This window comes from Dasypus novemcinctus, chromosome 16 (assembly GCF_030445035.2).
Source record: "Dasypus novemcinctus isolate mDasNov1 chromosome 16, mDasNov1.1.hap2, whole genome shotgun sequence".
Classification (NCBI taxonomy): Eukaryota; Metazoa; Chordata; class Mammalia; order Cingulata; family Dasypodidae; genus Dasypus; species Dasypus novemcinctus.
In genome coordinates, this window is record NC_080688.1 from 28,234,942 (window position 1) to 28,262,685 (window position 27,744).

Here is a 27,744-nt window from a genome sequence, read left to right on the forward strand (position 1 = left end):
TTTCTGTACAAGTTCAGCAAAGGTAACCAAAGTTAACAAATAACCTCAAACCCGATAAATGGAAGGAACATTCATTGGTTTTCTGGCCTCAGTGGTCTTACGTTATGGAGTTCTCTTTTAACCTGAGATTTTGTTCCCTTTTGAGTTGGAGTCTCCTTCTTCCTAATTGCTACATGATTGGTGGCAGGTGTGATTTCTCTGAAATTTTAGCAACGATCATTTTTGTCCAAGGTTTTCTTATCTGTCTAGAAACAATTGCTGCCTCTTGCCTTCCCACTCTCAGTTGCCCTATGGTCACTTACCACGGAGCTACCTCTGGGAACTGCAAACCTCCCTTCTTCATCCTGGGACTCGTCCGACAGACAGGTAATGCTGAGAGAAGCATCATCTGGCTAAATGGAGAAACAAAAGTACCATTCTTATTCGGGCAAATACACTCTAAAGTGTTTGTGCATCCCATGATGTGTACATATTTAGGTAGGCGTGGCAAGAGACACAGATAAGATAGCTTGTGTACTGTACCTTGCATTCCACCATTCATGCACCATGAGCCTGAGCTGGCCATACACCAGCTCCTGTGATAGACACACGCCTCTGAGGCAGACGCTGCTATTGCCTACTGCAAACTCCACCATCCTTAACAATACCGTGGGAGACAGGCTTCAAACCAAAAAGTTTAAAAGGATCAATTGCAACCAAAAGTGATAACGTGTTAAGTTTGGCCCATGAGGTCTATGTGTGTAATTTTAACAAGAGACTTTTTCCTGATGGAAAAGAAGAGGGTCAGCTGATAACGATCTCTCTTTTTTTTTTTAAGATTTATTCATTTTATTTATTTCTCTCCCCTGCCACCCGCCCCCCCTCCCCCCCGGTTGTCTGCTCTCTGTGTCCATCTGCTGCGTGTTCTTCTTTGTCTGCTTCTGTTGTCGGCGGCACGGGAATCTGTGTTTCTTTTTGTTGCGTCATCTTGTTGTGTCAGCTTTCTGTGTGTGTGGCACCATTCCTGGGCAGGCTGCACTTTCTTTCGTGCTGGGCGGCTCTCCTTACGGGGCGCACTCCTTGCGCGTGGGACTTCCCTATGAAGGGACACCTCTGCGTGGCATGGCACTCCTTGCGAGCATCAGCACTGTGTGTGGGCCAGCTCCACATGGGTTAAGGAGGCCCGGGGTTTGAACCGCAGACCTCCCATGTGGTAGACAGATGCCCTAACCAGTGGGCCAAGTGCACTTCCTGATAAACGTTCTCGACAGACTTATGGATGACAGCCTGGAGCTGTCCAAGCATCTCAGGAGAGTAGGGATGATGGCCAAGTAAAAGCCTGGCTGAAAAGTCAAACTTGGTTGGGCCCAAGCCCAGCTGGCACCATGTTGCTCCCCAGGCATGCATGGATCACTTACCTTAAGCTTCTCCATGTTAACCCAGTGACAACTACTTTGCTATTTCAAGCAGCCAAACACATACTTAACTGGCCTAATCTTGCTCTTCAGATACACTGTATGACTCTCTTGGGCAGTTGTAGCAGTTTGGAATTACTTATGAATTCCAAAAATAGATACTGGATTATGTTTGCAAAGTGGTCTGCTCCTCTGGGCATATTAGATCATACTGATTTCAAAGGTTTCACTTTTACTTGAATAAAAAATGATTGGGGCTTTGATTGGGCCATGTCAGTAGGATGCTGAGTCCCTGTCCCCTTGGTGGGCAGGGACTAGCATATAAAATACACCACAGAGAAGGGAGGTTGGAGTTTTGAGCTGGAGCCCAGGAAGTAAAACACATGGGAGAAAGGAGAGCAGCTGAGCCCAGAGACAAAGGAGCCCCGGGAAGAGAGGAACCCAGGAAGCCTGAACCCCTGCAGATGTCAGCAGCCATCTTGCTCCAATATGTGGCAAGAGACTTTGGTGAGGGAAGTAACTTATACTTTAAGGCCTGGTAACTGTAAGCTTCTATCCTTTATAATAATAAATACTCTTCATGAAAAGAAATACCCTTTATAAAAGCCAACCTATTTCTGGTATCTTGCATCAATTCCCCTTTGGCTGACTAATGCAGCAGTGATTAGAAAATACTTGCTACTGTTCCAAGTAATTTTTGTTTTCAGTTATAAAACGAACTAAATGATTTTGCCTTCTTAAAAATCTATCTTACTCAGTCTTTACTTCACATTTGCCAAATGTTGGGAAAACTCTGGTTTTTCCAAATACAGGAAATGTATTTGTAAGTGAGGTTTCTCATCCGTATCAATTGGGTTGTAAAGCTTGGGTGTGTGTCCAGAGACTTTTGCTTTAGTGTTCAATGACTCTACTGAAAATAAGACATGAATATTCTTTTCTTTACTGGAGGAACCTTATTGCAAAATTGATACCTATGAAACCATAGAGCGTTTTGTCTATAAAAAGCTGTTATTCTTCATCATGCTTGACCATATTTTCTAAATTTTCTATGAAAAATATGCATTACTTTATGGTATGATAAAAGTATTTCTCTTTTTTCAAGAGACATATAATGAAAGACTTAGTATAAGAAATTTAGGTCAAAATGATTGATAATCACCTGAGGCAGGTTAGTATAGTGCATGGCTTCTTAAACTTTTTTGTTCCATGGACCCCTCTGCCAGGCAGGTGAAAACCACACACCCCTTCTCAGAATGTAGTGGCAGGTAGTTTTATGACACTTAACTAGCATCAGGTCTAACAACTACTGTAATTCCCAAGTATGGATGAGCGTAAGTGATTTTTCAAGATATGCAACAACTGCACTGTGATATGAAATGAAAGCCACTGTAACTTACTGCACACATTCCAAAGTGAAGGAAATGCTAGATTTCAGTTAGAGGTCAGAAAAAACAAAGACAACAAGTTGTTATTTTTCAATTCAAGCTCATGGACCCCCTGAAATCTTTCTACAGATCTCTTGGGTCTTTTGGTGAATCTCATTATGTTCCTGTTGGGAAGCCAGCACAGGGGGACCCCTGCTTAAGAACCCTGGTATAGTGAGAGGGGGGCGGCAGCTGGCCTGGCAGACGATACGGCCCACAGACTACCCAGCTGGGAGGCCCCTCCCAGGAACCTCCTGAGGACAAGGCTGGGATCCCAGCCATAAAAATCTCACGTGGAACTAGACAGAAAGCCCCAGGTATCCTCAAAAGTGACCTCATCATTGGGTTCCTTGGGGAACTGACAGGTGGGGTAATCAATCAGAACAGCAGATAGCTGGGGCCCCTCCCCTAAACATCAGCAAGAGGAGGAATAGTTAACAGGTTAAAGGTAACACCCAAGCCAAATCTCGCTCTCTCTGCCTAGAGGAGCCCTCATCAAATCTCAGTGCGTATTTCCAACCTTCTCTCCCATTTCTCAGCAAGCTCTGTTCTCTCCCCGTTTCTCGATAAATTCTTTTTACTGGCTTAACTAAACTGGCATGGTCTTAAATCGTTTTAGGCAACACAGCCAAGAACCTAGAGGAATCCAATACTTCCCTGGCTTCACATTTACCCCCTTCCCACACCAAGTCACTAAAAGTGACAGAAAACAGAGTAACAGATTGTTTTATAGCACTGGAAACAAGAATTCTGTGGCACACCAACTGATAGAACTTTCTAGGTACAAATAATTAAAAATTGTTTATAGGTGGACCTCCTTCCCTGAAGTGTGCAGATAGTCCCTAAATCTGACCTTAGGAAAACTTCCCCAAATGCTGACTAAATACAGGGGGCTAGGGGTGGGGTGGGTGGTGGTATCTTCTAGTGTTGGGTGGAGGGCTCTAAGAGAGAGGGAGCAGAGGCGGCCTCCGCAGGAGACCTGGATGGGAGAATAAAGACAGGAAATCACCTTTGCCTGGGAGTAAACATATTAAGAGTTCTTCACCTTCCTTGTTAATTCTGCATTTGGGGAGGGTGTGTACTAATTCAGACACTCCTCTGCAAACTCAACTTACCTACAAGAGCGCACATCAACAATTTTGGCATTTGGGAACTAGATCTGTTCCACTGCAGAGCAAACAGACCACAATTTCCAATCCTAATCAATAATAATAATAAAAACCAATCGCATCCACCTCTCTTACTGTGTATAAAATGTCTGGGGGCCAGAGAAGCTGCAGTTGCATCTGAAAGTCTCCTGACCTGTAGAACACATTCCACCCTCCATCTCGTGGGTGGAATCTTGGTGAATCACATTACGTTCCTGCTTTGAAGCCAGCACAGGCAGGACCGGGCAGAGGGACTGGGGAGCTGCACGTGAAGAAACATCTAGGACTGAGTGTCTTGGCCAGAAGTGAAATGCTGTTGCTATATGTTTGCCCTGAAGGCACAAACTAAAACTGAGGACATGCGAGCTGGTGTACCTCAAGTGGTTGAGTGTCTGTGCCCCATGTAGAAGTCCTGAGTTCAATCCCCGGGACCTCCTAGGAAAAAATAAATAAACAAAAACCAAAAACACTAAGGACATTGGCTGCCACCCTACATGGTTCCTTGACTAGGCAGTACTCACCCTCGGGGAAGCCACCTCACTGTTTGCTTCCCGTTGCCCTACCCATTCCAAAAGCTAACGTGTTCTCCACAGACAATGTTTACGTGTGGGAAATAATTGGAAAAGGCCAAATATGTATGTCTTAGTTGATGCTGAAAATACTGAACAAATACTTACATGGTAGTCTTATTTTTCTGTCTGTGCACAACCATTTTGTTTATTTCTGCCTAGAGCTGTTTGTTTAAAGATAGAATTTAGTCATTTTGGATGCACCTATTAAAGTATTCTTTGCTGATTTTAACACTGTGGGCATTTGTATTTGCCAACAATGTGAGTTACGTTGCATCTTCTAAAGTTTGCTTGACTAAATGGAAGAAACTGCATCTCCCTCACTTCCCCGACTCTTTGGTGCCCTGGGGTAACATTCCCTGGGCCACTATCACCAGAGAAGCCAGGTGGCTCCCACCCATCTCCAAGTCATTCAACAGAACACATCCTGGGGGGCAGATAGTGCTAAGCCAACCAGAGAAAACAAGCCTATGTTTATTATAGCAGGTTCTTCCAAATATGGTTGCCCATGTAACCACTTGTCATGCATAGTATATGTGCAAATGCATGGATGTGTGGAGAGGGGCATAATTTTGATGCATTTAAAATTGCATTCCCAAGTATTTACCCCAGAAAAATGACAGCACATAGCTATAGTACTAAATGGAGGTTCGTGACAGCTTTATTCATAATAGTCCCAAACTGGAAACAATCCAAAGGTGAATGTGAATGGATATTCAAATAATACAATGGAATATTATTTAGTAATAAAAGGACCAGCCTTCTGATCCATGCAAAAATAGATAAATTCAGAAGTATCATTTCTGAGCAAAAGACAAGACAGACAAAAGAGCATAAAGTATTTAAAATTCCATTTAGAAAGAACCAACCTAAGATGTTAAAAATCCAAAACAGGGGTTACTTCTGCAGGGGTGGGAGAACCATCAACTAGAAGTAGCATGAGAGAAGGTTCTGGGTGATGGAAGTGTTCTATACTTGACTGACTGACTATGATAACATGAATGAAAACATTTGTAAAATGTATGCATTTACTGTTTATAAATTATACCTCAATAAAAATAAAATAATTTAATACCTCAAAAATAATGTAATTCATATTTTCAGAGATTTAAGGGACTTGTTGCTGTGAATTCCAAAAAGACTATTGTAACAGTGGGTAACTAGAAATAAATTATTCTTGGGATGTAACAATACGTTCACTGAAGTTACAAAAATGAAGAGACAGACTAAATAATACAATCACAACCAAGAAAAAAATTACTAATCTGAACATAAAGTTAAAGAGATCTAGAACACTGAGCAAACAGACTAATGTGGGGGAAAAAATCTAGGAGATTCTGAAATTCAAGTAAAGCAAACATTAATCATCTAATACATACTATAGAAGGGCACAGAATATGGAGGGAAAGATACTCTAAGAAATACTAGAAGAAAATGTCCAGAAACTGAAGAGTAAATACTTCTCAGACTGAAAAGTTCCCTGAGAACAGGCCAGAATAAATGAGAAAAGGGCAGAACCAGAAAGTTCGAAATTCCAGGGACAAAAAAAATTCAAAAGGGTTGCAGAGGAATGTAAAAACAAAACAAGACAGAAAAAATAAGTAGCTTATTTATGACAAATGAGATTCCTCATAAAGAGCCAGAAAATGAAACAAAACAAACACTGTGTCATGCTAAGTGTGTAACAGTCTGTTAATGAAAAATAAGAGTAATTCTGTGTAGGTCTTCCAGTAGCGCTGAATAGTGCCTGCTGTTTTAAATCAAGGTTTCTTAGATTTTCTTTTCTATGAAGCAAACACATATGTAACTGATATAGCGATCATTAACAGATGACGTGATTTTATTTTGCAGTGAATTATGAATCAATAGCAAGCCTAGCTATTTAATTTTCACTTGAGACATTGGAAATAAGTTAGATTGACTACTTAGCCTTCTGAATAAATTAACAAAGGAATATTTCATTTATGTCTTCTGCACAAAAAGGCAATGTCTTTACAGCTATGCAGGAAGTGATTGGAGGACTAGGTTCCTGTTGATTACAGATTGGATTGTGGACCTACTGTAAATGACCAGATTTAACATCATTTTTTTATTTAGAGTCTGGGTCAACCATACATATATGAATAGACTAGTTCTTTATCATCAGTAGCTCACTGCAAAATAAACAAGTGTATTCATGAAATTGTATCATGTTATAAGGACTTTTTTGAGCAGGTTTATTGAGGTATAACTGACATACAATAAACTGTACATATTTAAAGTTAATAAAGTATACAATTTGATGAGTTGTGAAAAATGTATAGACCTATGAAACTATTACCACAATCAATATTTTATATAAATGGAATTTTTTTCTTTCATATGGCATAATTATTTTGAAATCATCCATATTGTCAAGTATATCCTTAGTTCATTACTTTTTATTACTGAGTAATACTCCACTGTATGGCTATATCATGATTTGTTTATTAACCCATAGATGGACTTTGGGATTGTTTCCAGTTTCAGGCTATTGCCAATAAAGTTGCTATAAATGGTTGTGTCTAAGCCTTTGTACAGATATAAATTACCAGACTGCAATGGCTGGATTTAATAGTAGGTATATTCTTAGCAGTTTAAGAAGCTGTCAAAACCAGCAGTGTATAAAATTCCCAGTTACTTCACATCTTTGGCACCACTTGATAGGATTAGTCTTTTTAATTTTAGCATTTGAGAGGGTATATAGAGATGTTTCATTGTGACTTAAATTTGTATTTCCTTAATCACTAACAATATTAAGCACCTTTTCATGACCTCATTTGTCATCCACATACTTTATGGGTGAAGTGACTTTCAAATCTTTTACACATTCTGAAAGGCAAGAAAAGATTGAACAAAATTTTGACACTGGAGATTCCCCCAGGGTATGCTCCTCAAAGAGCAAATTTATTTATTTTCAAAAGTAAATAGGGAAGCGGACTTGGCCCAATGGACAGGGCACCTGCCTACCACATGGGAGGTCTGCTGTTCAAACCCTGGGCCTCCTTGACCCATGTGGAGCTGGGCCATGCGCAGTGCTGATGAGTGCAAGGAGTGCCCTGCCATGCGGCGGTGTCCCCTGCACAGGGGAGCCCCACGCACGGGAGTGCACCCCATAAGGAGAGCTGCCCAGCGTGAAAGAAAGTGCAGCCTGCCCAGGAATGGTGCCGCACACACGGAGAGCTGACACAACAAGATGATGCAACAAAAAGAAACACAGATTCCTGGTGCTACTGCTAACGATAGAAGCGGTCACAGAAGAACACACAGCAAATGGACACAGAGAGCAGACAACTGGAAAAAAAAGAAGTAAATAGCAGGGAAGTGGACGTGCTTCAAGTGATAGAGCCTCTGCCTACCATATGGGAGGACTCAGGTTTGATCCCTGGGGCCTCCTGGTGAAAAACAAGAGAAAGAGTGCCTGTGAAGTAAGCCAGTGTCCACGTTCTGAGCCAAGTGCTCGCTTGTTGAGCCAAGTGCCCACGCAGTGAGCCAAGTGCCTGTACAGTGAGCTGAGTGACCGCATGCATGCCTGCACGGTGAGCTGAGTGCCCACGCGGTGAGCCAAGTGCTCACTGGAGTGCCCGTGCGACAAGCCAGTGCCCACGTGGCGAGCTGAGTGCCCATGCAGCAAGCCGATAGTGAGCCAGTGCCCATGCAAGTGAGTCACAGCAAGATGATGATGCAACAACAAAAAAAGAGAGAGACAAAGGGGAGAGTCAAGGTAAAGCATAGAAGAGACTGGGAACTGAGGTGGTGCAATTGACAGGGAAGCTCTCGCCACATCAGAGGTCCCAAATCAAATCCTGGTGAATCCTAGAGGAGAAGAGAAGAGAAGAGAAGAGAAAAAGAGAAAGACATACAGTTCACACAGCAAATGGACACATACAGAAAAAAAAAAAAGTAGAGCAGGAGAGGGAGGAAAAAAGTAAATAACAGGGTATTGGGGTAAAATGACAGCATCAAACCAGATGACCAAGTTTCTATCACCTAAAACCTAATAGAATGAACAAAAACATAACTACAAAATTAGAAAAAAAAATAACCTTGGCAGCATTCAAACAAGCAGTGGACAGAGAAAGAGAGAAGATTCCTGGAATTATGTGGCTTCTTTTTCAAAATGCTTCTCACTCTCCATCCAAGAAGCATGAAGGAAGAAATCAAATAGACAAAATTCTGGTACCGACTAAGTGTATCTCCTCCAAATTCTGAGGGGAAGTGATTGAAAGTGGGAGTAACCAAACCTTTGTTAAATATTTAGCATGCCCCTTCAAAGTCAGTCTCTCCCCAATACCGTATCATCCCAGCAAAGAAAAGAAAATCTACTGGCATTCACCATTTTTCTTTTTCTAACTGGGAGGAAGTTAGGAGAGGGAATTCAAGGCCTGAAAAATAAAATTAATTACAAGGGAGAGAAAAAGCTCAGGATGAGTGCAGAAAGAAGCAGAATTGAGAAAAGGCTTATGATACCCATAAACCGAGCTGCCTTTCCCAGCTGAGAATGCTTGGAGACCTTGCCTCTCCTGGGGAAATGGGGAGTAGAGGCGGTCACTGGGAGAGGCACTGGATGGGGAGGAGGGAGGGAACTGGACACGGAGGGTTAAAAGCAGAAGGGAGGTGTGTGATGGTCACTCTGCACCTGGTTAAAAGCAGAAGGTAAGTGTCTGATGCTCACTCTGCACAGTAGCAAACCCGGGGGCACTGCTGCCACTCTAACAGGTCACCCTGGGACCAGGTGGAACGAACACTCTGTGGTAAGTGAATTATGTACCCAAGGAAGACATCTTAATCATGATCACCTTCCTGTGTAGATAGGACCCTCTGTATGAGGGGAGGCCTTATTAAGAGAAAAAATCGAGAAGCAGCCGGAGGAGAGAGAAGCCAGAAATCAGAGGAAACCAGAAGAGCAGAAACAGGGGAGAGAGCGCGCCATGGGACGAACAGAAACAGACAAGCCAAGGAACCCCAAGGGTTGTGGAAGCCAGCACCAGAAAGCTAGACTTCGTGGAGAAAGCCCTGCCTTGCTGACACCTTATTTTGGACTTACAATCTCCAAAACCATGAGGCAATAATATTAAGCCAACTCATTGTGTGGCGTATGTCATAGCAGCTTGGCAAACCAAGACACATTCTGATGAGAATGATTTAAAATTAGAGGGAAAATTTAAAGAAACTAAATCCATCAAAAAAGAAATGCTCACCATCACTGCCTTTCTGGGTACAGAGCTATTTTTTATAGAGCAGGTAGTTGTTTGTGGATTTACCTATTAAACTTGACCACTGAATATTTTCCTTACAAATGAATTAAAGGAGTGTAGATGTGCTGACAACCTGTGGTTTCCCAACGATCTCAATTATTTTTTTTTTCAGGTTTTGCATGACTGTCTTGAAGAAAGGCTCCCCCCTCTCCTGAGTCCCTGCTATCACTCACCATGGGACCACTGGTTCTGATAACTGGTGGCAGCTCTTGTTCCTCCCGGGTGCCATCCAACTGAGCAGTATGGTTGTCACCAGTGTCACCTGGCTAATGAGAGAAATGAAAGTCATTTTTATCCAGACATAGCTTCCCAAATGTAACTGTGCACTTAATGACATGACATCTCACCTCATATCTATGTGTGGCTGTGTAGTGATATAACTACCTGTGCTTTGATAAAAGCATTTACCAATTCGTCCAGACTTATATTGATCCCCATAAACAACACGTACTATCCTAGAAACTGGTCTCAGAGCAGGCACTATGAGCTGCCCGCCAAAATTCACTCTTTTCTTCTACCTTAACTAACAAATATTCTAATTTTGCTCCTATTAACAAAAAGTACTAAGTGTGATCATGTGACCGTTAAATCCAATGGGACACAAGTGGAATTCTACTTGGTGACGCATCCAGGAAAATTAACGTGCTCTTGTTAAAATGGATGGAACCAGTTGATTTATGCTTCTTTCAGGAGAGTGGTGTCTGACAGTGAGTCATCTTAAAAGCACTACTCATTGGTTTCTCCCAAGGAGAGAAGGACGGAAGGATGAAGCTGGTGGCACTAGCCTCCAGATCCATCAAGCCCCACTTTCCCTGCCTTCAGTTTCTTGTTTTCTAAGAAAAATAAGCTTTTAATTGTTTTTTTTCTTCCCCTAATTGTTTCAAGTCATGTAAACTTACTGTTTTAAAATCAGACTTTCTGGCTATCTTTTGCCATGACTTACAAATCAACAGCAAGAGTAGCCAGTTTTTATTCCATTATGAAATTGGGAAAAAATTAGATCAATTATTTCATGAACACATGTCTGAACCCAAGTAGTTAATTCTGCTCTTTCAACACTGGGAAGGCCCTGCTTTTTCCATAAGCAGGAAGTGTATTTGGAGAGCATGTTTCTGACTGTAAAGAACTGCGTTGTAGACCTTGTGCCTCTGCTGTGAGATTTAGCAGCTTTTGTGATGCACATAAATCAGACAAAAATATTCTATTCCACTAGAGATATTAATGAAATCATAAAAATGAGACCCCATAAATGGTTCTCTTTCACCTGACTTTTCCATATTTTCTAACTCTCCCACAAACAATATGGGCCCTATAAATTTAAAAAAAGACACATTTACTTTTTATTGGAAACCATGTTAAAGAAGCAACATGAGAAAAATGTAGCTGAAGATGGAAGACTGAGCATCCACCCCTACCTCTACACCTGCCCAGAATCACTCAAAATAAGAGACACATGTATTTCTAAAAGAACAGATCTAGCTTAACACTGGAAACCAGCACGCATTCTAATCATAGATCAGGAATTGTTAGGAATTCCTGGAAAATAAAAAGTAAATAATTTGTCAATAACTGCAGAGAAATCTCAGCCTCAAAACAGCATAAGACAACATTGCTGGCAAGGAAGAAGTAGATCCAGAAACAAACAAAATCCAAGTTGAGAGTGAAATGTGTAAAAGACAGAAAGGAGTCCCAAGGCAACGACCAGGAGAATTCACTGTAAAATGTAGTATTCCAGCAGAGGGCCCGTACAGAGCTTCCCCCAGCTCGCTTTCCACTGAACAGCAGGCAGTAGCTATAGATGAACCCAAGAAAAGCAGGCTATTGCAACCATAAATAAAATAATAACCATACCAATAAAGGAGAAATCAGTGAAAAAAAAAAGAGCTCTTGTGAATAAACAGTATGATTGCCGAATTAAAATTCCATAGGGGCAAAATTACAGCCACCCATGGCAAAAATTAGATTTAGGGATTTACAAAATGATGTAGGCAAAATGTTCTAGAATATAAAACAAAAAAAAAACAATGGAAAATGTAAGAGGATTTAAGAAACATGAGTTTAATCTACGCAATGAATGAAAGAAAAGAAGAGAGAAAAAACATAAACAACGGGAAGAGAATGGTCAGAACTGAAAGAAAAGGAACAGTTTTCAGCAATAGAAAGCTGAGTGCTAACCCCAGGAGAGAGAGAAAAAAATTTTTCCATCTGATAACAATTCAGATTTCCAACAATAAAGGTAAAACTACAAAGCTTCCAGAATTATAAAAATGAAAGCAGCATATTATAAAGGAAAAAGCTGTCAAGGTACATAAGACTTATCAATGTCAGCACTGTATTAAAAAGCAGATGGACCAATATCTTCAAATCTCTGAAAGGAACTGATGTTGGGCCTAGCATTGGATACTCAAGGATTTAGGATTCAAGGTTTCTGGAGTTGAAAATTTAGTACCCAGAGACATGTCTTGACAGAATCACTCAAAACGTAAAAGGTCCAATTTGCTAAGAAGTGTAGTATTGCATGATGTGTGTGGTTAATATTTCTATTGCAATTTCCCATGTTATAGTTCCTTTAGCTTTCTTTCAATTGACATTTGCATCCCTAAACACCCCTTTCAGCTACAATCCCAATTATAAATCAGCAGTGGTAGTTATACTCACTATAATGTGCTAGCAAAGAAAATATTGTATCAATTCTAAGGAGGCAGGTTAGTAGAGGGAAGAGAAAAACAGCTGGGACCCTGCAGAGAACATGCCCACGAGACCCCACCCGAAACCCCGACGGGAAGGCTGCTACTAAAGAACAAAGCCTGAAAGACCCCCTGAGGCCCGGGCCATGAGGTCTCGTTGGGACACTTTCTGGGGTCAAGGGCGAGCCCCCCCATACCCCCAAACAGGCCTCGCATTGACAGGCGAGACAACCAATTAAAACAGCAAACAGCTGGGGCCCCTCCCCAGCACTATGAAGGGGGAGGAGGAAAATGCTTAAAAAGGCCTCGTGTGGAGCCCCCGGTGCACGTCTCACCCTGTAGCACTCCCATGACCCACATCTGGGGCTGTGTACTTATCCCTTCTCCTGTTTCTTAATAAACGCTTTACTCCCTTGCCTACCCTGTGGCGCGTCCTTAAATTCCATGATGTGACATAAGCCAAGCACCTAGAAGCCCAGATCTCTGAGTGCTCTGCTAACACTAAGGCGCAACAACAGGGCGTGTCAGGGGTATGGGATTTTTAGAGGGTAATGAAAACATTCTAAAATGTCCTGAGGTGATGACAGCATAACGGTGATGCACAGGAGAGCCACTGAGTGAACACAAGGCATGGGACTGGATAACACAGTGACTCCCGTGGTGGCAGATGGTCTGTGGTCAACCAAACGAGTGTTTTCTCATGAGCGATAACAAATACGTAATACTAATACAGGGTGTTAACAATCAGGTGGGTTGGGGGAAAAATGCACCAAATGTAAGATGTGGGCTATGATAGTCATACTTTGATGATGCTTGTAAGGTTTGTAACAAATGTTTCACAACATTGCAAGGTGCTGGTGGTGGGGCGATACACGGGCGCCCTGTGTGATGATACGTATGTTTGCTTTGTAAGGTCACAGCTTTTACTATACACTTACTGCTTATGTATGTTCATGTATGAATGATATACTTCAATAAAATTAAAAAAAAATATATATATATATATATGTATTTATTTCTTCCCTTCCCTGTAGTCATTTTTCTGTGCTCACCATCTTGCCTTCTCATTCTGCAAACTTCTGAGCAGGTCTGGGGTGTGCATGGAGAAAAACTTCAAAGTTCTGTTACATCTCCCAGAAGGTTCTTCAGGAAGTGTTTGGCATTCCGCATGCCCCTTGATTAGCCTCGAGAAGGTCATAGGATGTTCAAAGAATTGAAATAAAAGGAGACAGGGAAAGCCAAGATGGGACGGGAGGAGGCTTGCTGGAGCCCTGCAGCGTCTGGGGTTACAGCTCCCCCAGCCTGAAGACGCCTCGGCAACATCTGGGCACTTCACTGATTTGCTGCCATAAACCGACTCACCACAGAACCACTGTGTGGACCATTCTGAGGAGAGGTTAGCGTGAGCGGGGAGGTGGGGGTGGAGGGCAGACCACAGCAGCCTTTCCCCGGTGCTGATAGGAAGCATTTCATAAACATTCCATTCAGAGGCTGTTATCTCACCAGGAACAGGGAACTACCAGGTTTTGCCTTCTAAACACTGCTATTGTTTTTGTCTGTGCACTAAGTTCTCTTTCTTAAACTAATATGTAAAAACTCATCCGTGCAGGGTCTATATCTATTTTGTTCCTGTTGCCTACTGGGCAAAGCTGATTTTTCATTCTATAACCCTGACCCTAGTGGTCCATTGTTAAGAGAAGAGGAGTAAAGGAAGACAAAAGAAGGAAATTCTATTCTTCTGCACACGGAAACCTGTTTCTTAATATGGGGAGCAAAGCAGGATATATTTATTTGATATCTAAATTAATAGATTTAAAATCTTGATTTAGAAATATTTGGAGGCTAGTACTTGTCTAATTTATACATGGATCACCATTTACAATAATTTGCATTGCTATCTTCTACTTCAGATGTAGAAAGGGTAAGAAGTCTATTTCCCAGCCCAAAAGACACACCAGGCCCCTCCAAAGTAGAAATCTCTTGGGAAGCAGATGCAGCTCAAGCAATTGGGCTCCCGTCTACCATACAGGAGGTTCAGGGTTCAATACCCAGGGCCTCCTGGTGAAGGCGAGCTGGCCCAAGTGGTGAGCTGGCCCACGTGATGAGCTGGCCCATGCAGAGAGCTGGCACAGCAAGATGATGCAACAAAAAGAGACACCGAGACCATAAGAGACGCAGCAGACCAGGTTGCTGAGGTGATACAAGAGAATGATCGTCTCTCTCCCACTCCAGAAGGTCACAGGATCGGTTCCTGGAGCCGCCTAATGAGAATACAAGCAGACACAGAAGAACACACAGCGAATGGGCACAGAGAGCAGACAACAGGGGAAGGGTGTTGGGGGGATGAGATGGGTGAATAAATAATCTTAAAAAAATTTTTTTTATTAAAAAAATAAAGTAGAAGTCTCTCTTCAATATGCACTGACCAAGAGAAGAGAAAATCTACAAGAATTCACCCTTTCGTTTTTTCCAGTTTGGAAGTAGATAGAGGGTAGAACATGAGGACAGAAAGACGAGCAAAAAGGAATAAACTTGGACCAAGGAGGGTCTGTCACTGGGGTAGGATGGAAGTTGAGGAAGGGGAAGGAAAGGCTCACCAAAATCTATTGTTGGAAAATATTCCTGTGACGGTCCCCTGCTCTGACTGAGGGAAGAATTCAGGGCTGCTCTGAAGCGGTCAGGATCATTGTCCTGGACTGAATTATAATACCTAAAGACCACTGCTCGGGAGACAACCTAAAACCTGAGAACCCCGGCTGCGCACCCAACAGAAAAAGTAAGGACTCCTGATCAGGGGGACCTAAAATGTATGCAAGATAAAGTTACATAAAGACCTGGAGCCTAAACCTGCAAAACAAGACTGCTCACAACCCCAGCCCTGACTGCTTCCATCCTCAGGCAACATAGAGGCAGGCAGAAGGCAAGCCGGCCCTTTCAACCCTTTCAACCAGTTACTCAGCAGATACCCGGAATCAGCCAAGAGCTAGCCTTCTTTAGGACAAGAGTAAGGTCCAGAGGAAATGCCCACCTAAAATATGTAGAAGACAGAAATATACTGCCCAGAAACTAATCACTACCACCATCATCACCACCATCATCATCGTCATCCTCAACATCAGATCAAAGATACCAGGGTTGGTATCTTCAGAAGAGCGAAGACACTCTCTTCTTCCAACAGGAAGGAAAAGAAAGTATAGGTGAAGGGAAGGAAACATATTGGTGTGTAATGGAGAAAAGCCTGACTGTAAATTATCTGCTGCTATGAACTAAAGTGCTAGCAGATGTCCTCAAACTCATGTCCTTACCAAGTCTCCTACTCCCAGCAGATACTGCAGTAAGAGGACCCCAGCCTGATGCTGAGCAGTAAAGGTCACGACGTGAGAGTCGTCTCATAAAAAGAGTCTTCTATAGAGATAACTATATTGACATTTAGGAACTCATATTAGCATTCTTTGAAAATATGCACTAAAATGGACAAGGTAGACTATAAATGGAATAGGTACATTATTTCCCACATAGTGCTACACATTTAGGATGAGACAGTGCTGCTTCCACATAAGATACTTAACATTTAGAACATATCTGAAATGTCAAATTTTTTCTTATTCTTACACAGATGGTAAGGTAAGATTTTTCACTTTGAACGCAATCAAGAAAACAGAAGTTTAGCTGACAATTTCCCCTATATTTTTATTTCAGTTTGTGGGTATAGCTATTGTAATTCATTCTTGTAGGTACAGGTGAGATTTTTAGTTGTTGTGGATTTAACTAACTATTCATTCCTAAATTTGAGTCTCCTTTGCCTGCATGATTACGAGCAGGTATTTTTTTCAAGTTTTCCTAACTGCTCTGAAAAAATTTACTCTTTCTAACTCTCTTACTCGCAATTCCCCTTGCTTTATCTTACCAGTTGACCATTTCTATAGGGAATTGCTGATATCCCTTCTTCATCCAGGGTCTTATCCAAAAGAAGAGTTGGGATACAACAAAAATCATCTGGTTACTGAGAAAAATGAGAGTGTAATTTTATTTATTCAGACATAATTGCCCAAATGTAATTGTGTATTCAATCACAGGTTATGCATACTAAGTATGTATTCATTCACACAGCTCTGTAAAGCTATCCATAGTTATGATTGTGTTTGCACTGATAATTGCATTTAGCCATTTATCACCCAATGCTGAGAGCTCACAAAATGCTAGGAACTATACTAGACATTGGTCTTTGTGGTAGATACCAACAGCTTCCTTCCAAATTCATTCTCCTTATCTTCCTTAGCATTGTACTGATTGCTTTTCAGGAAATTATGTGTCCTATTAAAACAAATAGATATTCCAGGCTCACTTGCAGCTAAGGATGATATTATAGCAGTTCTGGCCAGTAGGAGGTTAAGTGGAATTCTACTGAGTAGGGTTTCCAGGCAAGTAAGGTCAGAAGGTCAGTCAGTTGGTAGAAGTTCCTGCTGGAAACACAGATGTGGTCCTGGATCGGCCCAGTCATTCTGTGCGCAAAAGGGTGAAGGTCATGTGTGAGAGTTGAAGGAGAAAGACAGAAAGAAGCTGAATCTGTGTTAACAAAAAGGACCGCCTACCTTCAACTTCTTAAAAGAGAAAAAGCAAATCCTTATTTGTCTAAGTCATGATTTCTTGGGTTTTCTGTTACATGCAGTCAAATATATATACATAAGTAATATAGTCATTTTTTTAAAAAGACTATATGACTATATTTATACAGTCAATTATAAATCAAACCCACCTTTAGCTAACGGCTACTCAATTATGAAATTGGAAATGAATTAGACTGACTACTTTGGCTAACTAAATGTGTTACTAAAAGGAATATTTAATTCACATTATTTAGGCACGGGAATTCAGCTCATTATGTATAGGATTGTACGTAGATTTTGTATTATGTATCCAGATGTGTAGTATTTATGATTTAGTGTACAACTCTACTGAAACAAGAGTAGTATATTCTTTCATTGTAAGCTAGCCAGAAAAATTAAATTTATTGGATATTTAATGAAATCCTAAAATTTTATTTGAGCCCATACAAATCAACATTCTTCATCTTGCCTGTCCATATTTTCTAAGTTTCTTGTAAAGATTATGGATTGTCTTCATAGTAATTTTAAAAACATACCCCACACAAGCAAATTGGCTCAGGATAGCAAAATGCACATATCACTTTCTCCTCCCCTTGCAAATCACGCCAAGTGTCAAAAGAGATATATTTGAAAAGAGTTAACCTAGAAACCAGTAAGCATTTCCATTAACAGAGCAAAAATTGTTGGAAATTCCTGGAAGATAAAAAACAGGCAAGAACATTTTGATAAGGACAGGAAAAAACCTCAGCCTGAAGAAGGGTACAATAGAAAATTGTTTAGAGGCAAATGGATCACGTGATAGCTGAATCAGAAAAAAATCCAGAGTGAAAATAAAAAGAGCAGGATGGTGCCCACCCCCCCGCCCTCAATGCAGAAGGCTACCACCAAAGCAATTAAAGAAGGTTTTCCTGAGCAAAAGTGCAGGCAAACCCTTTCTTCCTCCTCCTACCATCGAGTAGTAGGCAGCAGCTAAACATGATCCCAGAATAAAACCCAAGAAACCTGGGTAAGGAGGAGGCCATTGTGGTAATGACAGTGGGGAAATGAACATGTTTATGTGTGTGTGGATACATGTTTGTGTAGAATGATTTGGTCAAGTTATATCATTAAAATTCATTATGCTCAACGCTAAGCAGTGTAAAGAACATAAACGTTGGTTTCAAAGAGCTGTGACACATTCATAAAAGTTGGCCATTTTCAAGTCACAAACTTGGAAAAGTAGAAATTACATGAGCACATTCATTAAGCAGAATGCAATTGTGTTTGAAATCAACCACGAATGGATAACAGCAACAAAAACAGCAAAATGGAATTTTAAAACATCCTTCTGCTCATTTCTTGACTAAATTAAAACTATGCACTAAAACTGAAAGACAATAAAATTATTATTTATGAAAAAGCCTCAGGAGTGGCAAAGCAGACAACTAGAAAAGCATTGTCTTAAATGCAAATAAAATTAGAAAATGAATAAATTATATGTTCAATCATAAAGTGCTAAAAGGAATAGCAAAATAATCCAAGAACTAGATGAGAGTTAATAAAGAGCAAATAAATTAATGCTATGAGAAGAACTAATAAATATAAAACCAAAGGCTGGTTCTTTGAATGTACTTGCTGAAATTTCAACAAACCATTCACAACTGTAAGGCAAAATATGCAAACTAGCATTATAAACAAACGAGAAATGATTACCAACAGAGACTATTTAAAAATAAGACACATACACACACATATACATACATAGTCAACTTTTTATCAATATATCTTAGAAACCTAAATGAAATTGATACTTTTAGAAAAGTTCAACTTTCAATAAAGTGGAGTTTAAAAAAAAAGAACCAATAACTCTAGCAATTGCTGAGATAATCACATATTTATACCTAGAAAAGTTTCCAGAATGTGTAAATTTATTAATAATTCTTCCAAACATTCGAAGACCTTATTTAAAGAAACTATTCCATATATTAGAAAATACACAAATTTCCCAGCAAATTCATTCTGTGATTAGAATAACTATGGTTCGAAAAGAAAAAAGAGAAATACAGGGAAATCTCATTTACTAATGTAAATGTAAAATCAGAAATGAATTATTAATGAACCAATTAGATTTTAAATACAATGCAACTAAGTAATGTTTATCCTAGCCAATCAAGAATGGCACAAGAGTATAAAATCTATCACTGCAATTTCCTATTGTTAAGCAAAAGATAAAACATTTGTTTAAATTTATTTCGACAGTCTGAAAAGTCATTTCATAACATTTAATGTCTATTCTTGATCAAAAACTACGAGCAAGCTAAAAATACTAAGAAATGTATGTTGATAGAGAATAACTACCAAAATCCTAGAGAGAATATTCTACTTAAATGGAAAAACTTTGGAATTCACAATAAAATCATAAGTTAGTTTAAAATGTGCACAATGTCAATGAAATTATTTATAGAGATCTTCATCTAATCTAATAATACAAGGATAGGAATTTAGGTATAATGATTATAAAGAATGAATAAGACTACACATTCAGTATCTATGGCTGATATATGATCCACTACCAGAAAAAAAATCAAAATTAACCTAAAGAGAAGAATCCTTGTAAGGAATTAGTATTTAAAAAATTAAGAGGTGTTTTCCTATATATCAGTAAAATCCACCAAAAAACTATAATAAAAAGAGACATTATATTCAATAGCTACAAATCTATTGAGTACTAGCAGTGAACTGATTAAGAAACATATAATACCTACAGGAAGACATGAATAGAAGTTTAGTGAGAGATGTAAAAAGAAGGCACACATAAATGAAAAGACACAACTATGGTTTAAGGATGGGAAGTATCAATAATGCAAGCATATAAATTCTTCTTAAATTTATCTGAAGATTCAATGGAACTCCAAATAAATGTGCAATCATGAGGTTCTATAGACAGATACTAAGGTTTATGTGGAAGAGAAAACTTTCACAAAATAGCAAAGGAAGTTTTTTTAAAAGAACAATGGGGGTATCTTCCCTAACAGATTTCCAAAAGATACCATAGAACCATAGGAATTAAGCCACAACTGTCGATCAGCGTGGAAAAAATAAAATTTAAAACCTGATTTGGGGCAAATGATCACTCTCCAGCTAGAAACAAATAAAGTTAGAGCCTACTTTAAACCAATCATAAAAATAACTTCCACATAAAGGCCAACAACAAAGCTATAAACATATTAGCAGACAGAGGAGAATGCACAAATGAAAAGACAGATTTGACAAAATACTTTTCATAAGTTATTTTTAAATAAAATTTTAATAAAATAAATTTAATAAAATTTAAACAAAATTTAAAGGCAAATATAATACTTATATTCAGACTATTAAGCACTCTAACAAGTAAAAATAACCCAGCTGAAAAATGGGCAAAGGCCGTGAAGAGGTAAGTCACAAAAGAAGAAATATCCATCTTCAATTAACCAATGAAAAGAGGGTCAACCTCACTAAAATAAGGGAAAGGCTAACAAAATTTACAGAGTAACAATCTATTTTTCATTCACTAGAGCGACAGATGTTAACACTGGTAGTATATGCTGGTTTAGATGTTCTGAAATATCACTGATCACACATTTTTTGTGTGATTTGTCATCTAACCTTTTTTTGAAGAAGACTTGGCTCTACCTTTCAGAATTCAAAATGTGCATATTTCAGCATAATAATTCTACTTTAGATATCCATCTTAGCAAAATACATGCACATATTAAAGAAACATGTATTTGAAGTTCATTAGTTCATTAGTCCATATCACAAAGTTGTCAACTAATATCTTACAATATAAATTTTATTCAGTAAATTATGCCACAGCCATAATTTAGAATGACTTTGGAATAGTATACAGCAGTTAAAAAGAATGACGTAGCTTTACATTTAGTAGTTGGAAAGATTTCCAAAATGTATAAATGAATGTTACTAGATGCAAAATAATACATATACTACCCCATTTAGTAACAAAGCAATATATTTGTATAGGTCCACAGTAGGCAATGGAATAGGAAAATTTCCATAAGGAGACACCAAACTGATCATTGTACTACTCGAGAAAGAGTGGAAGAGACACTGCTGGGAGTATCAGGAAAAAGGTTTTTTTGCACCATATACATCTATAATTTTGCATGTTTTTTAAAAATTCAGAAGGTGTTCTTGCGTTGTTAAAAAAAACAACTAGAATACTACCTAATCAACTGTTCGAATGATTGACTTTATATCCTCCCTAGATAAGTACACTGGGTCAAACCTGTATCTCCAAGGTTAATGCAAAATCTCTTTACAAAACTTATTAGATGGGAAGTGGATGTGGTTCAAGCAGTTGGGCCCCTGCCTACCACATGGAAGGTACCGGACTCTTTCCTGATGCTTCCTTAGGAAGACGAACAAGGCAGTGCGCTGACGTGACAAGATGACGCAACAAAGAGACACAATACGGAAACACAATGAGAGACACAACAAGCGGGAGCAGAGGTGGCTCAAGCCATTGGGTGCCTCCCTCCCACACAGGAGGTCCTGGGTTTGGTTGCCAGTGCCTCATAAAAAAAAGGACAAGCACACAATGAACAGACACTGAGAGCAGACAGCGAGCACCAACAACTGCGGGGAGCTGGATAAATAAAATAAATCTTAAAAAAAAAAAAAAAAACTTATCAGAGAGCGGGATGTCCGGCTTCTGAGCAAGGATCGCTGTGTCAGACCCAAAGAGAAAGCCAATTCAAAATGAGGGACACTGAAAAGAGAATGGAAGCTTTTGCTCAGAAGGATGCCCAGTGCCGCACCGTGGAAGAGGGAGGCGAGCACGACATCAGGTCCAACCTGCATGGCCTGTTTTCTCCTCACAGTCATCACTTGGGGAGCGGAGCTGCTCATGGAGTATTCGGAGAACCCCAGGAAGCACATGCCTTCTCCCGCGCAGTGCCACCCCGCGGCGCGGGAGGCCTCGCTCCAGCCCGAGCGTGGCTTCGAGCAAGCCAAGATGGGGACGCTCCCTGAACGGCCGACACCGCCCTGGCTGAAGGTTCCCGAAGGCCTGAGAGAGCCCGAGGTACTCCAGGTGCAGACGCGGCTGCCGGAAGCCGGACGTGGCCCACGCGGATCTCCAATCCCGTCCACCGAGCGAGCGCGCAGGGCCGTGCTCGAGCTGAAGGTTCTGGAATCCTCGGACCTCGCCGCGGTGGTGGTTCACGGCACCTACTCGCACAAGCTCCCGACAAGTGGAGGCTCCAGGCCCCGGCCGAAGGGCACCGCCCGCGGCGGGAGCGAGGGGCGCCCTCGGCGGGGACGTGGGCGCAGCGAAGCCCTCGTGCAGCCCCGCGCCTGGTACCAGGAGTGGAGCAGGATGTGCGCTGGGCCTGCCCTGGCTTAAACGCTGTTCCAGCCTGACGAAGAGGGCGAAAAAACAACCGTTTGGGGCCTCCACTGTTGCCTCTGTGAACCCTGATGTGAATATTTTGTTTTCAAGGTTGCTGATTAAAGAATAAAATTTTACATAAGTAGAAAAAAAAAAAAAAGAACTACATTCCTGGAACAAAAATGATCCTTGCTGGCATTAAGAAGAAGGCAGAAAGGGAAATTGGTACCTTCTCTCAAGAGCTACTAATGAGTAATTGTTGGCCACTGCATTATTTATTACAAAACAGAAACGTCTCGTGACTTTTTTTTACATGTACCGTATTTACACTGATTTCATACACCAGATCGTGAATGGCTGATGGGATATTTTTGTTGGAGGGTGCTGAGTTAAACAAGATCGGCTTATAGCTAAACAAATATGATAGAGCTTTTTTTGAATTTTGATAATAATTCTGGCTCAGCAAGTGCTGTCACTATTTCCCCGTCTAAAGATAGGCTTATGGACCTGAGGCTAGGTTGAATTAGTAAAGTTCAACTTTTCACAAAAATGGTAAATGTCAACTCACAACCTATAGGAGTGTGGTTTTATAGTTAGATTTATATATCTATATTTAAATACTGGAGAAATCCTTCACTGTCTCTTACAACAGAGCAAGACTCACCTGTGTTTCAACTGGTATCTATCAGCCTGTTTAAAGGCAGGTGCTGAAAATAAGGTAGCTAGATCCCCTTTTCTTTTTTGCTCTTAAAATCTAATATCCCTGTATCTGAAATGCTGACTTTTAATTACAAAAGGCATTTTGGTGTAATTTATGTATAAGACCAAAGAAAGGATGCTGAACACTTTAAAAAAAAAAAAAAAAAAACTTATTAAGTCTCCACAAAGAATGTGTAAAGGAAAATTTATAGGTAATTAGTCTCTTAATTTAGGTAAATAATGTCAAAGGAAGAAAGAAAGGGGTGGGGTAAGCAAGGCAGACAGAGAGAAAGGAAAAGACAAGAGAATAGAAAAAGAAATCCACCCAAAAACAAACACCAACCAGGACAGATAAGAGTGAAAAGGAGAGAGGGAGGAATTATTTATTCTGTTAAATTCAAACAGGAAACTGAAAAGGTTCATGTTAGCTTCCAAGTTTCTTTACTTTACAGAAGCAGATGCTGACATATTTGGGGGGGGGAACCCATGACGATGTTTACATTGTGTATATAAAACTTTTTAAAAAGGTAAGCTTTATGCAGCTTTGGACAAAGACCCATCTGAATTGTTAAGCAGGGGATACAATGCTAGGCTTTCCCAGACTTTCTGATGCACAGTCACCAGCATAACACAAAAAGACCTCTTGACTCCCCGGAAGGTGTGGTCTCTCTCTTGCCTGCACCCACTCCCCTGGTCTTATCCCCCAGGCTCACTCCACTCTAGACCTGGGTCTCAGTAGCAAAACTGGAAAAAGCAAAGGAAGGAGGAAGCAAGGTAGATGGAAGAGCCCATAGGCTGTTTTCCTCCCCACCCCCCCCCCCCCCACAACCGCAGCTCTCCTGGGCCCTCTCTGCCTTTCCTGGAATTAAACACAGAACAATGCTAAAAACCATTGATTATATACTTTGGATAGATTGTATGGTATGTGAATACATCAGTAAAACTGCTTTAAAAAAATAGATAAATAAATAAATATGCCAGAACAGCCAGAAAGAGCAGCTATGTACAGCAGGGGAAGCATAGAGAGATTGAGAGATGATGAATTTTTTATTTGTCTGTTTTTTATTATAATTATTGAGATAATGAAAATGCCCTAATAATGACTGAAGTGATAAATCCACAACTATGTGATTATACCAAATACCACTGACTGTATACTTTGGATGGATTTATACTTAATTAGTATGTATCAATACAATTGATTTGTTTAAAAAAAATAGTTTATTGAGACTGTATGCTTCAGAAAAGTAAAAGACTCTTCATGTCTTTTTAATGAACAATCCAATGTATATAAGTGCCCATTTTTATCTTCCCCCTTGAGTCCAAATGAAAGAAGAGAGAAGAACACAACACAGTCTATCTCACTGATTTTATGTTACACAAGTCCAAAGTTTTGTTTTAGGAAAGCTACAGAGGCTACATGTGCATACTCTTGAGTAACTGGAAGATGCAGGCAAAGCCTACAGACCCTTTTCTTTCTTTCTTTTTTTTTTTTCAGTTTGCCAGTGAATACAAAAAACTTATTCTGTAGTAGCAGAAATAGAAGTGGGAAAGCAAGCATATAGGACCCTCTGAAGAGGATCTTGGAAATGAATGAAAACAGGAAAGTTAGACCAACAGGGTTCACTTTTTCTTTGCTAGGCACCTTGGCCAGAACGCCTCTGGCTAAAGCACTTGCTTCAAGTTATGGGAGGCCCCTTCACTCTGATTACAGTTATGGGAAAATCCCACCAGGCAGAAATTCAAAGGCTTCAACCAGGTCAACAGTTCCGAACTCAAGATGCACTTACCTCAAGGTAGAGCATTATATACAGCAGAACTGTGCAGGTCAATACATTTTGCTATAAGCCTCTTATAGCTATTAAATTTAAATCAATTAAAATGGAATAAAGACAAACATTCAGCTCCTTAGTCACACAAGTCACCTTTCAAGTGCTAGCTGCCATGGGTAGTTAGTGTCTACCCTATTGGACGGCATAGCTCTAGATTCTAGAACATTCCCATCACTGTAGAAAGTTCTAAAGGACAACACTATTCTAGAATATCACTAGTACAGGTGCATTATGGGTTAAGTAGGCATATATCCGCTGCCCTAGTAACCACCCAATGTGATCAATGTATCGAAGGGAAGATATGACAACCTAAAATAATTCAAATTACAGACTATGTCCAACCATGCTTTCTACCCAATTTCTTTGACATATAAATTTATGTCATTATTAATATTGCAATTAAGCAAATGAGAAACCTAACCTGCCCAGGGCAACTCTGTATTCTGTAACCGCAGCAGCAGATCACGTTTTCTTTTTTATATATACTAATTACCCCCAAAGTTCTAAGAATCCTATCTGCTTGTTACCTTACGTAGTACCTTGCACAGAAAAGGAAGTCAGTACTTGTTGCATGAATGACTGATAGAATGAATGGTTGTAAGGAGCAGCCAGCAGTAAAACAAAGGTAGAAAGAGAATGGCAACAGCTTCATTAGCAATAAAATCATATCCATGGAACTGCTGAAAGCAAGCTGGAATTTCAACCAGCCATTTCTCATAAAACACCGATACTTCCCTTACAGAAAGTCCACCTAATGCTGATATCTTTCACTGCCGACCCTTTTAATTTATCTAAACATAAAGGCTGCTCTCCCCATTCTACCACCCCACCCCATCTGAAACAAACAACCCGAGCCTCTTTATAGTAGCCTAGCACCACTTGTCAGGACTAGTTTGCCAATGGTAGAGGTTCTCTCCATGCTTAGACTTAGGGCTCTGTATATCTCATCCATAAAAACTTTGTTCCATTGCCAAAGAAATTATTCTCCAACTTCAACAAAGCAGGGAAGATAGTTAGTGTTGCTGTGACTCGATAACGAATGGTCTTCTAAGTTCAAATTTGTAGAATTTTTCACTGCACTGTCTGCTCTAGTTTTCTCTGAAAGCTGGATGATGACCACCCTTTTTGGATTTTTTTTAACACCCTCTTCCACCCTCACTCCACCCCAGAACAAACCAAACACCCCGAAGTCATGTTCATTACTTACAGAAGATTCACTGACTCCAAAGATGTCTCGGACATCCCTGGCGGACTGCTTGTTCTTTTTTCTCATGGTCTGAGAGTAGGTATTGTATCTCTTTTTCACTGCAGCTGCTTGGGTTCGAGTCAATGTAGAGAGCAAGGCTTTGCCAGCCTCCTCTTCACCACCTGAGATCAGAGTTGATAAACCCACATCTTGCAACCACTCTGCTTCAAGTTCTCCTTCTGGAAGAAAGCATTACCAAGAGAAGGTCAGCAACATTTTCTGTGTGAAATGTATGTATGTGTGTAACAGAACGTATACGCATAGCAGACAGTGAGAAATATCAGTAAACAATATATGAGGTCTCTCTTTTTAGCACAGTAATTATGGGACAGGCCTACAAGAATGAATGACATGTCTGCATGTTGGTTTTGTTTTTTTTTTAATGAATCAAATTTCAAAATATTTTCCAGGAGAGTAAGGTTGCTAATTTGCAGACTTGGTTAGGTAAATAAAAGATTTTTCTAGCTAGAGTTAAATATAAGCCATAGCTGAACTATCAATTTAAAAAAAGGGGGTAGGGGGATAAAATATGACTATTTAGACTAAAATCTAATAGAAAAGGAATGGTTGAATGAAACACAAAGGGGTATTTAAATCACTGAGTTGAAATTCCAGTGCCACCATTTACTAGCTGGGTAGCTTAGACTTTAGGGTTTCTTTAGGCCTCAGTGTCCTCTCTGCAAAGTGGAGGTAATGATAGCAAAGGCATTAGGTGGCTATGAGGGTAAATGTAAAATTATATTACTTTAACGGCATTGATGGCAAAGAACTTGGAACCAAGTAGGCAGTCAATAAATTGAGTTCCCTTAGTTCTCTCCTTATTAGCAGATCTTCCCTTTTTTTCAGAAGGCAATTCAAAAAACTTAAAATTCATCATAATAAGAATCAATTGCTATTGTATAAGAGATGTCGGGAAATAATAAAGAATTTTGGGTAATGTGCTTTAAAAAAAAAATTCACCATGTGCACATTCCTGGGAACTAGGGAAAACAGGCTTTAGCTGAATGAGGTCAGTTGAAAGGGCAAATTGAACTGATTCATAAAAAGCATTTCAAAGATCAGTCTATGAGTCCTGGACTCTGCCTGCATTACTGTAGCACTTTACTATAAACAGAGACTTCTAATGTGCTTTCCAGGTCTTACTTCCTAGTTATGTAAATCTCTTACTTGAGATTTGGTTTTTTATTGATTATTGGCTTTGTAAGTTGTTTCCTTCACAGAAAATGCAAAGATATAATTTAAATAGCAGGCCTAGTTTAAAATAATGAACCATTTAAATTAGTGAATTCTGACTTGTAAGTCATCCTTCACTTATACCTTAGATAGGATGCTTAATTCTGAAGGCAAAATTTATAAATGTAGTTTATGTATTAAATTTTGAAACCTGGCTTTACTCCTCCACTACTGGAAGGAGTGATAAAAAAAAAGGAGGAAGAAAGAGTAATTGGTGAGGCTAGATTTAAAACCCAGGTTTGCCTGCCCAGTTTCTTACAT

The 27,744-nt window shown here is 40.0% G+C and overlaps 1 protein-coding gene across 6 annotated transcripts in view; it reads right to left on the minus strand.

Moving 5' to 3' along the window:
* ARHGAP28 (Rho GTPase activating protein 28) overlaps positions 1 to 27,744 on the minus strand; it is a 179,983-nt gene that overhangs the window by 43,938 nt on the left and 108,301 nt on the right. For 5 of the 6 annotated variants that reach the window (XM_023591273.3, XM_004466961.5, XM_023591271.3 and 2 more), the window contains exons 3-5: positions 26,212 to 26,429; positions 9,985 to 10,077; positions 303 to 392 (exon numbers count right to left, since the gene is read on the minus strand). In XM_023591273.3, the coding sequence (XP_023447041.2) occupies positions 303 to 392; positions 9,985 to 10,077; positions 26,212 to 26,429 (401 nt within the window). The remainder of the gene's footprint in view (positions 1 to 302; positions 393 to 9,984; positions 10,078 to 26,211; positions 26,430 to 27,744) is intronic. The other variant, XM_004466963.5, reaches the window with a different exon arrangement.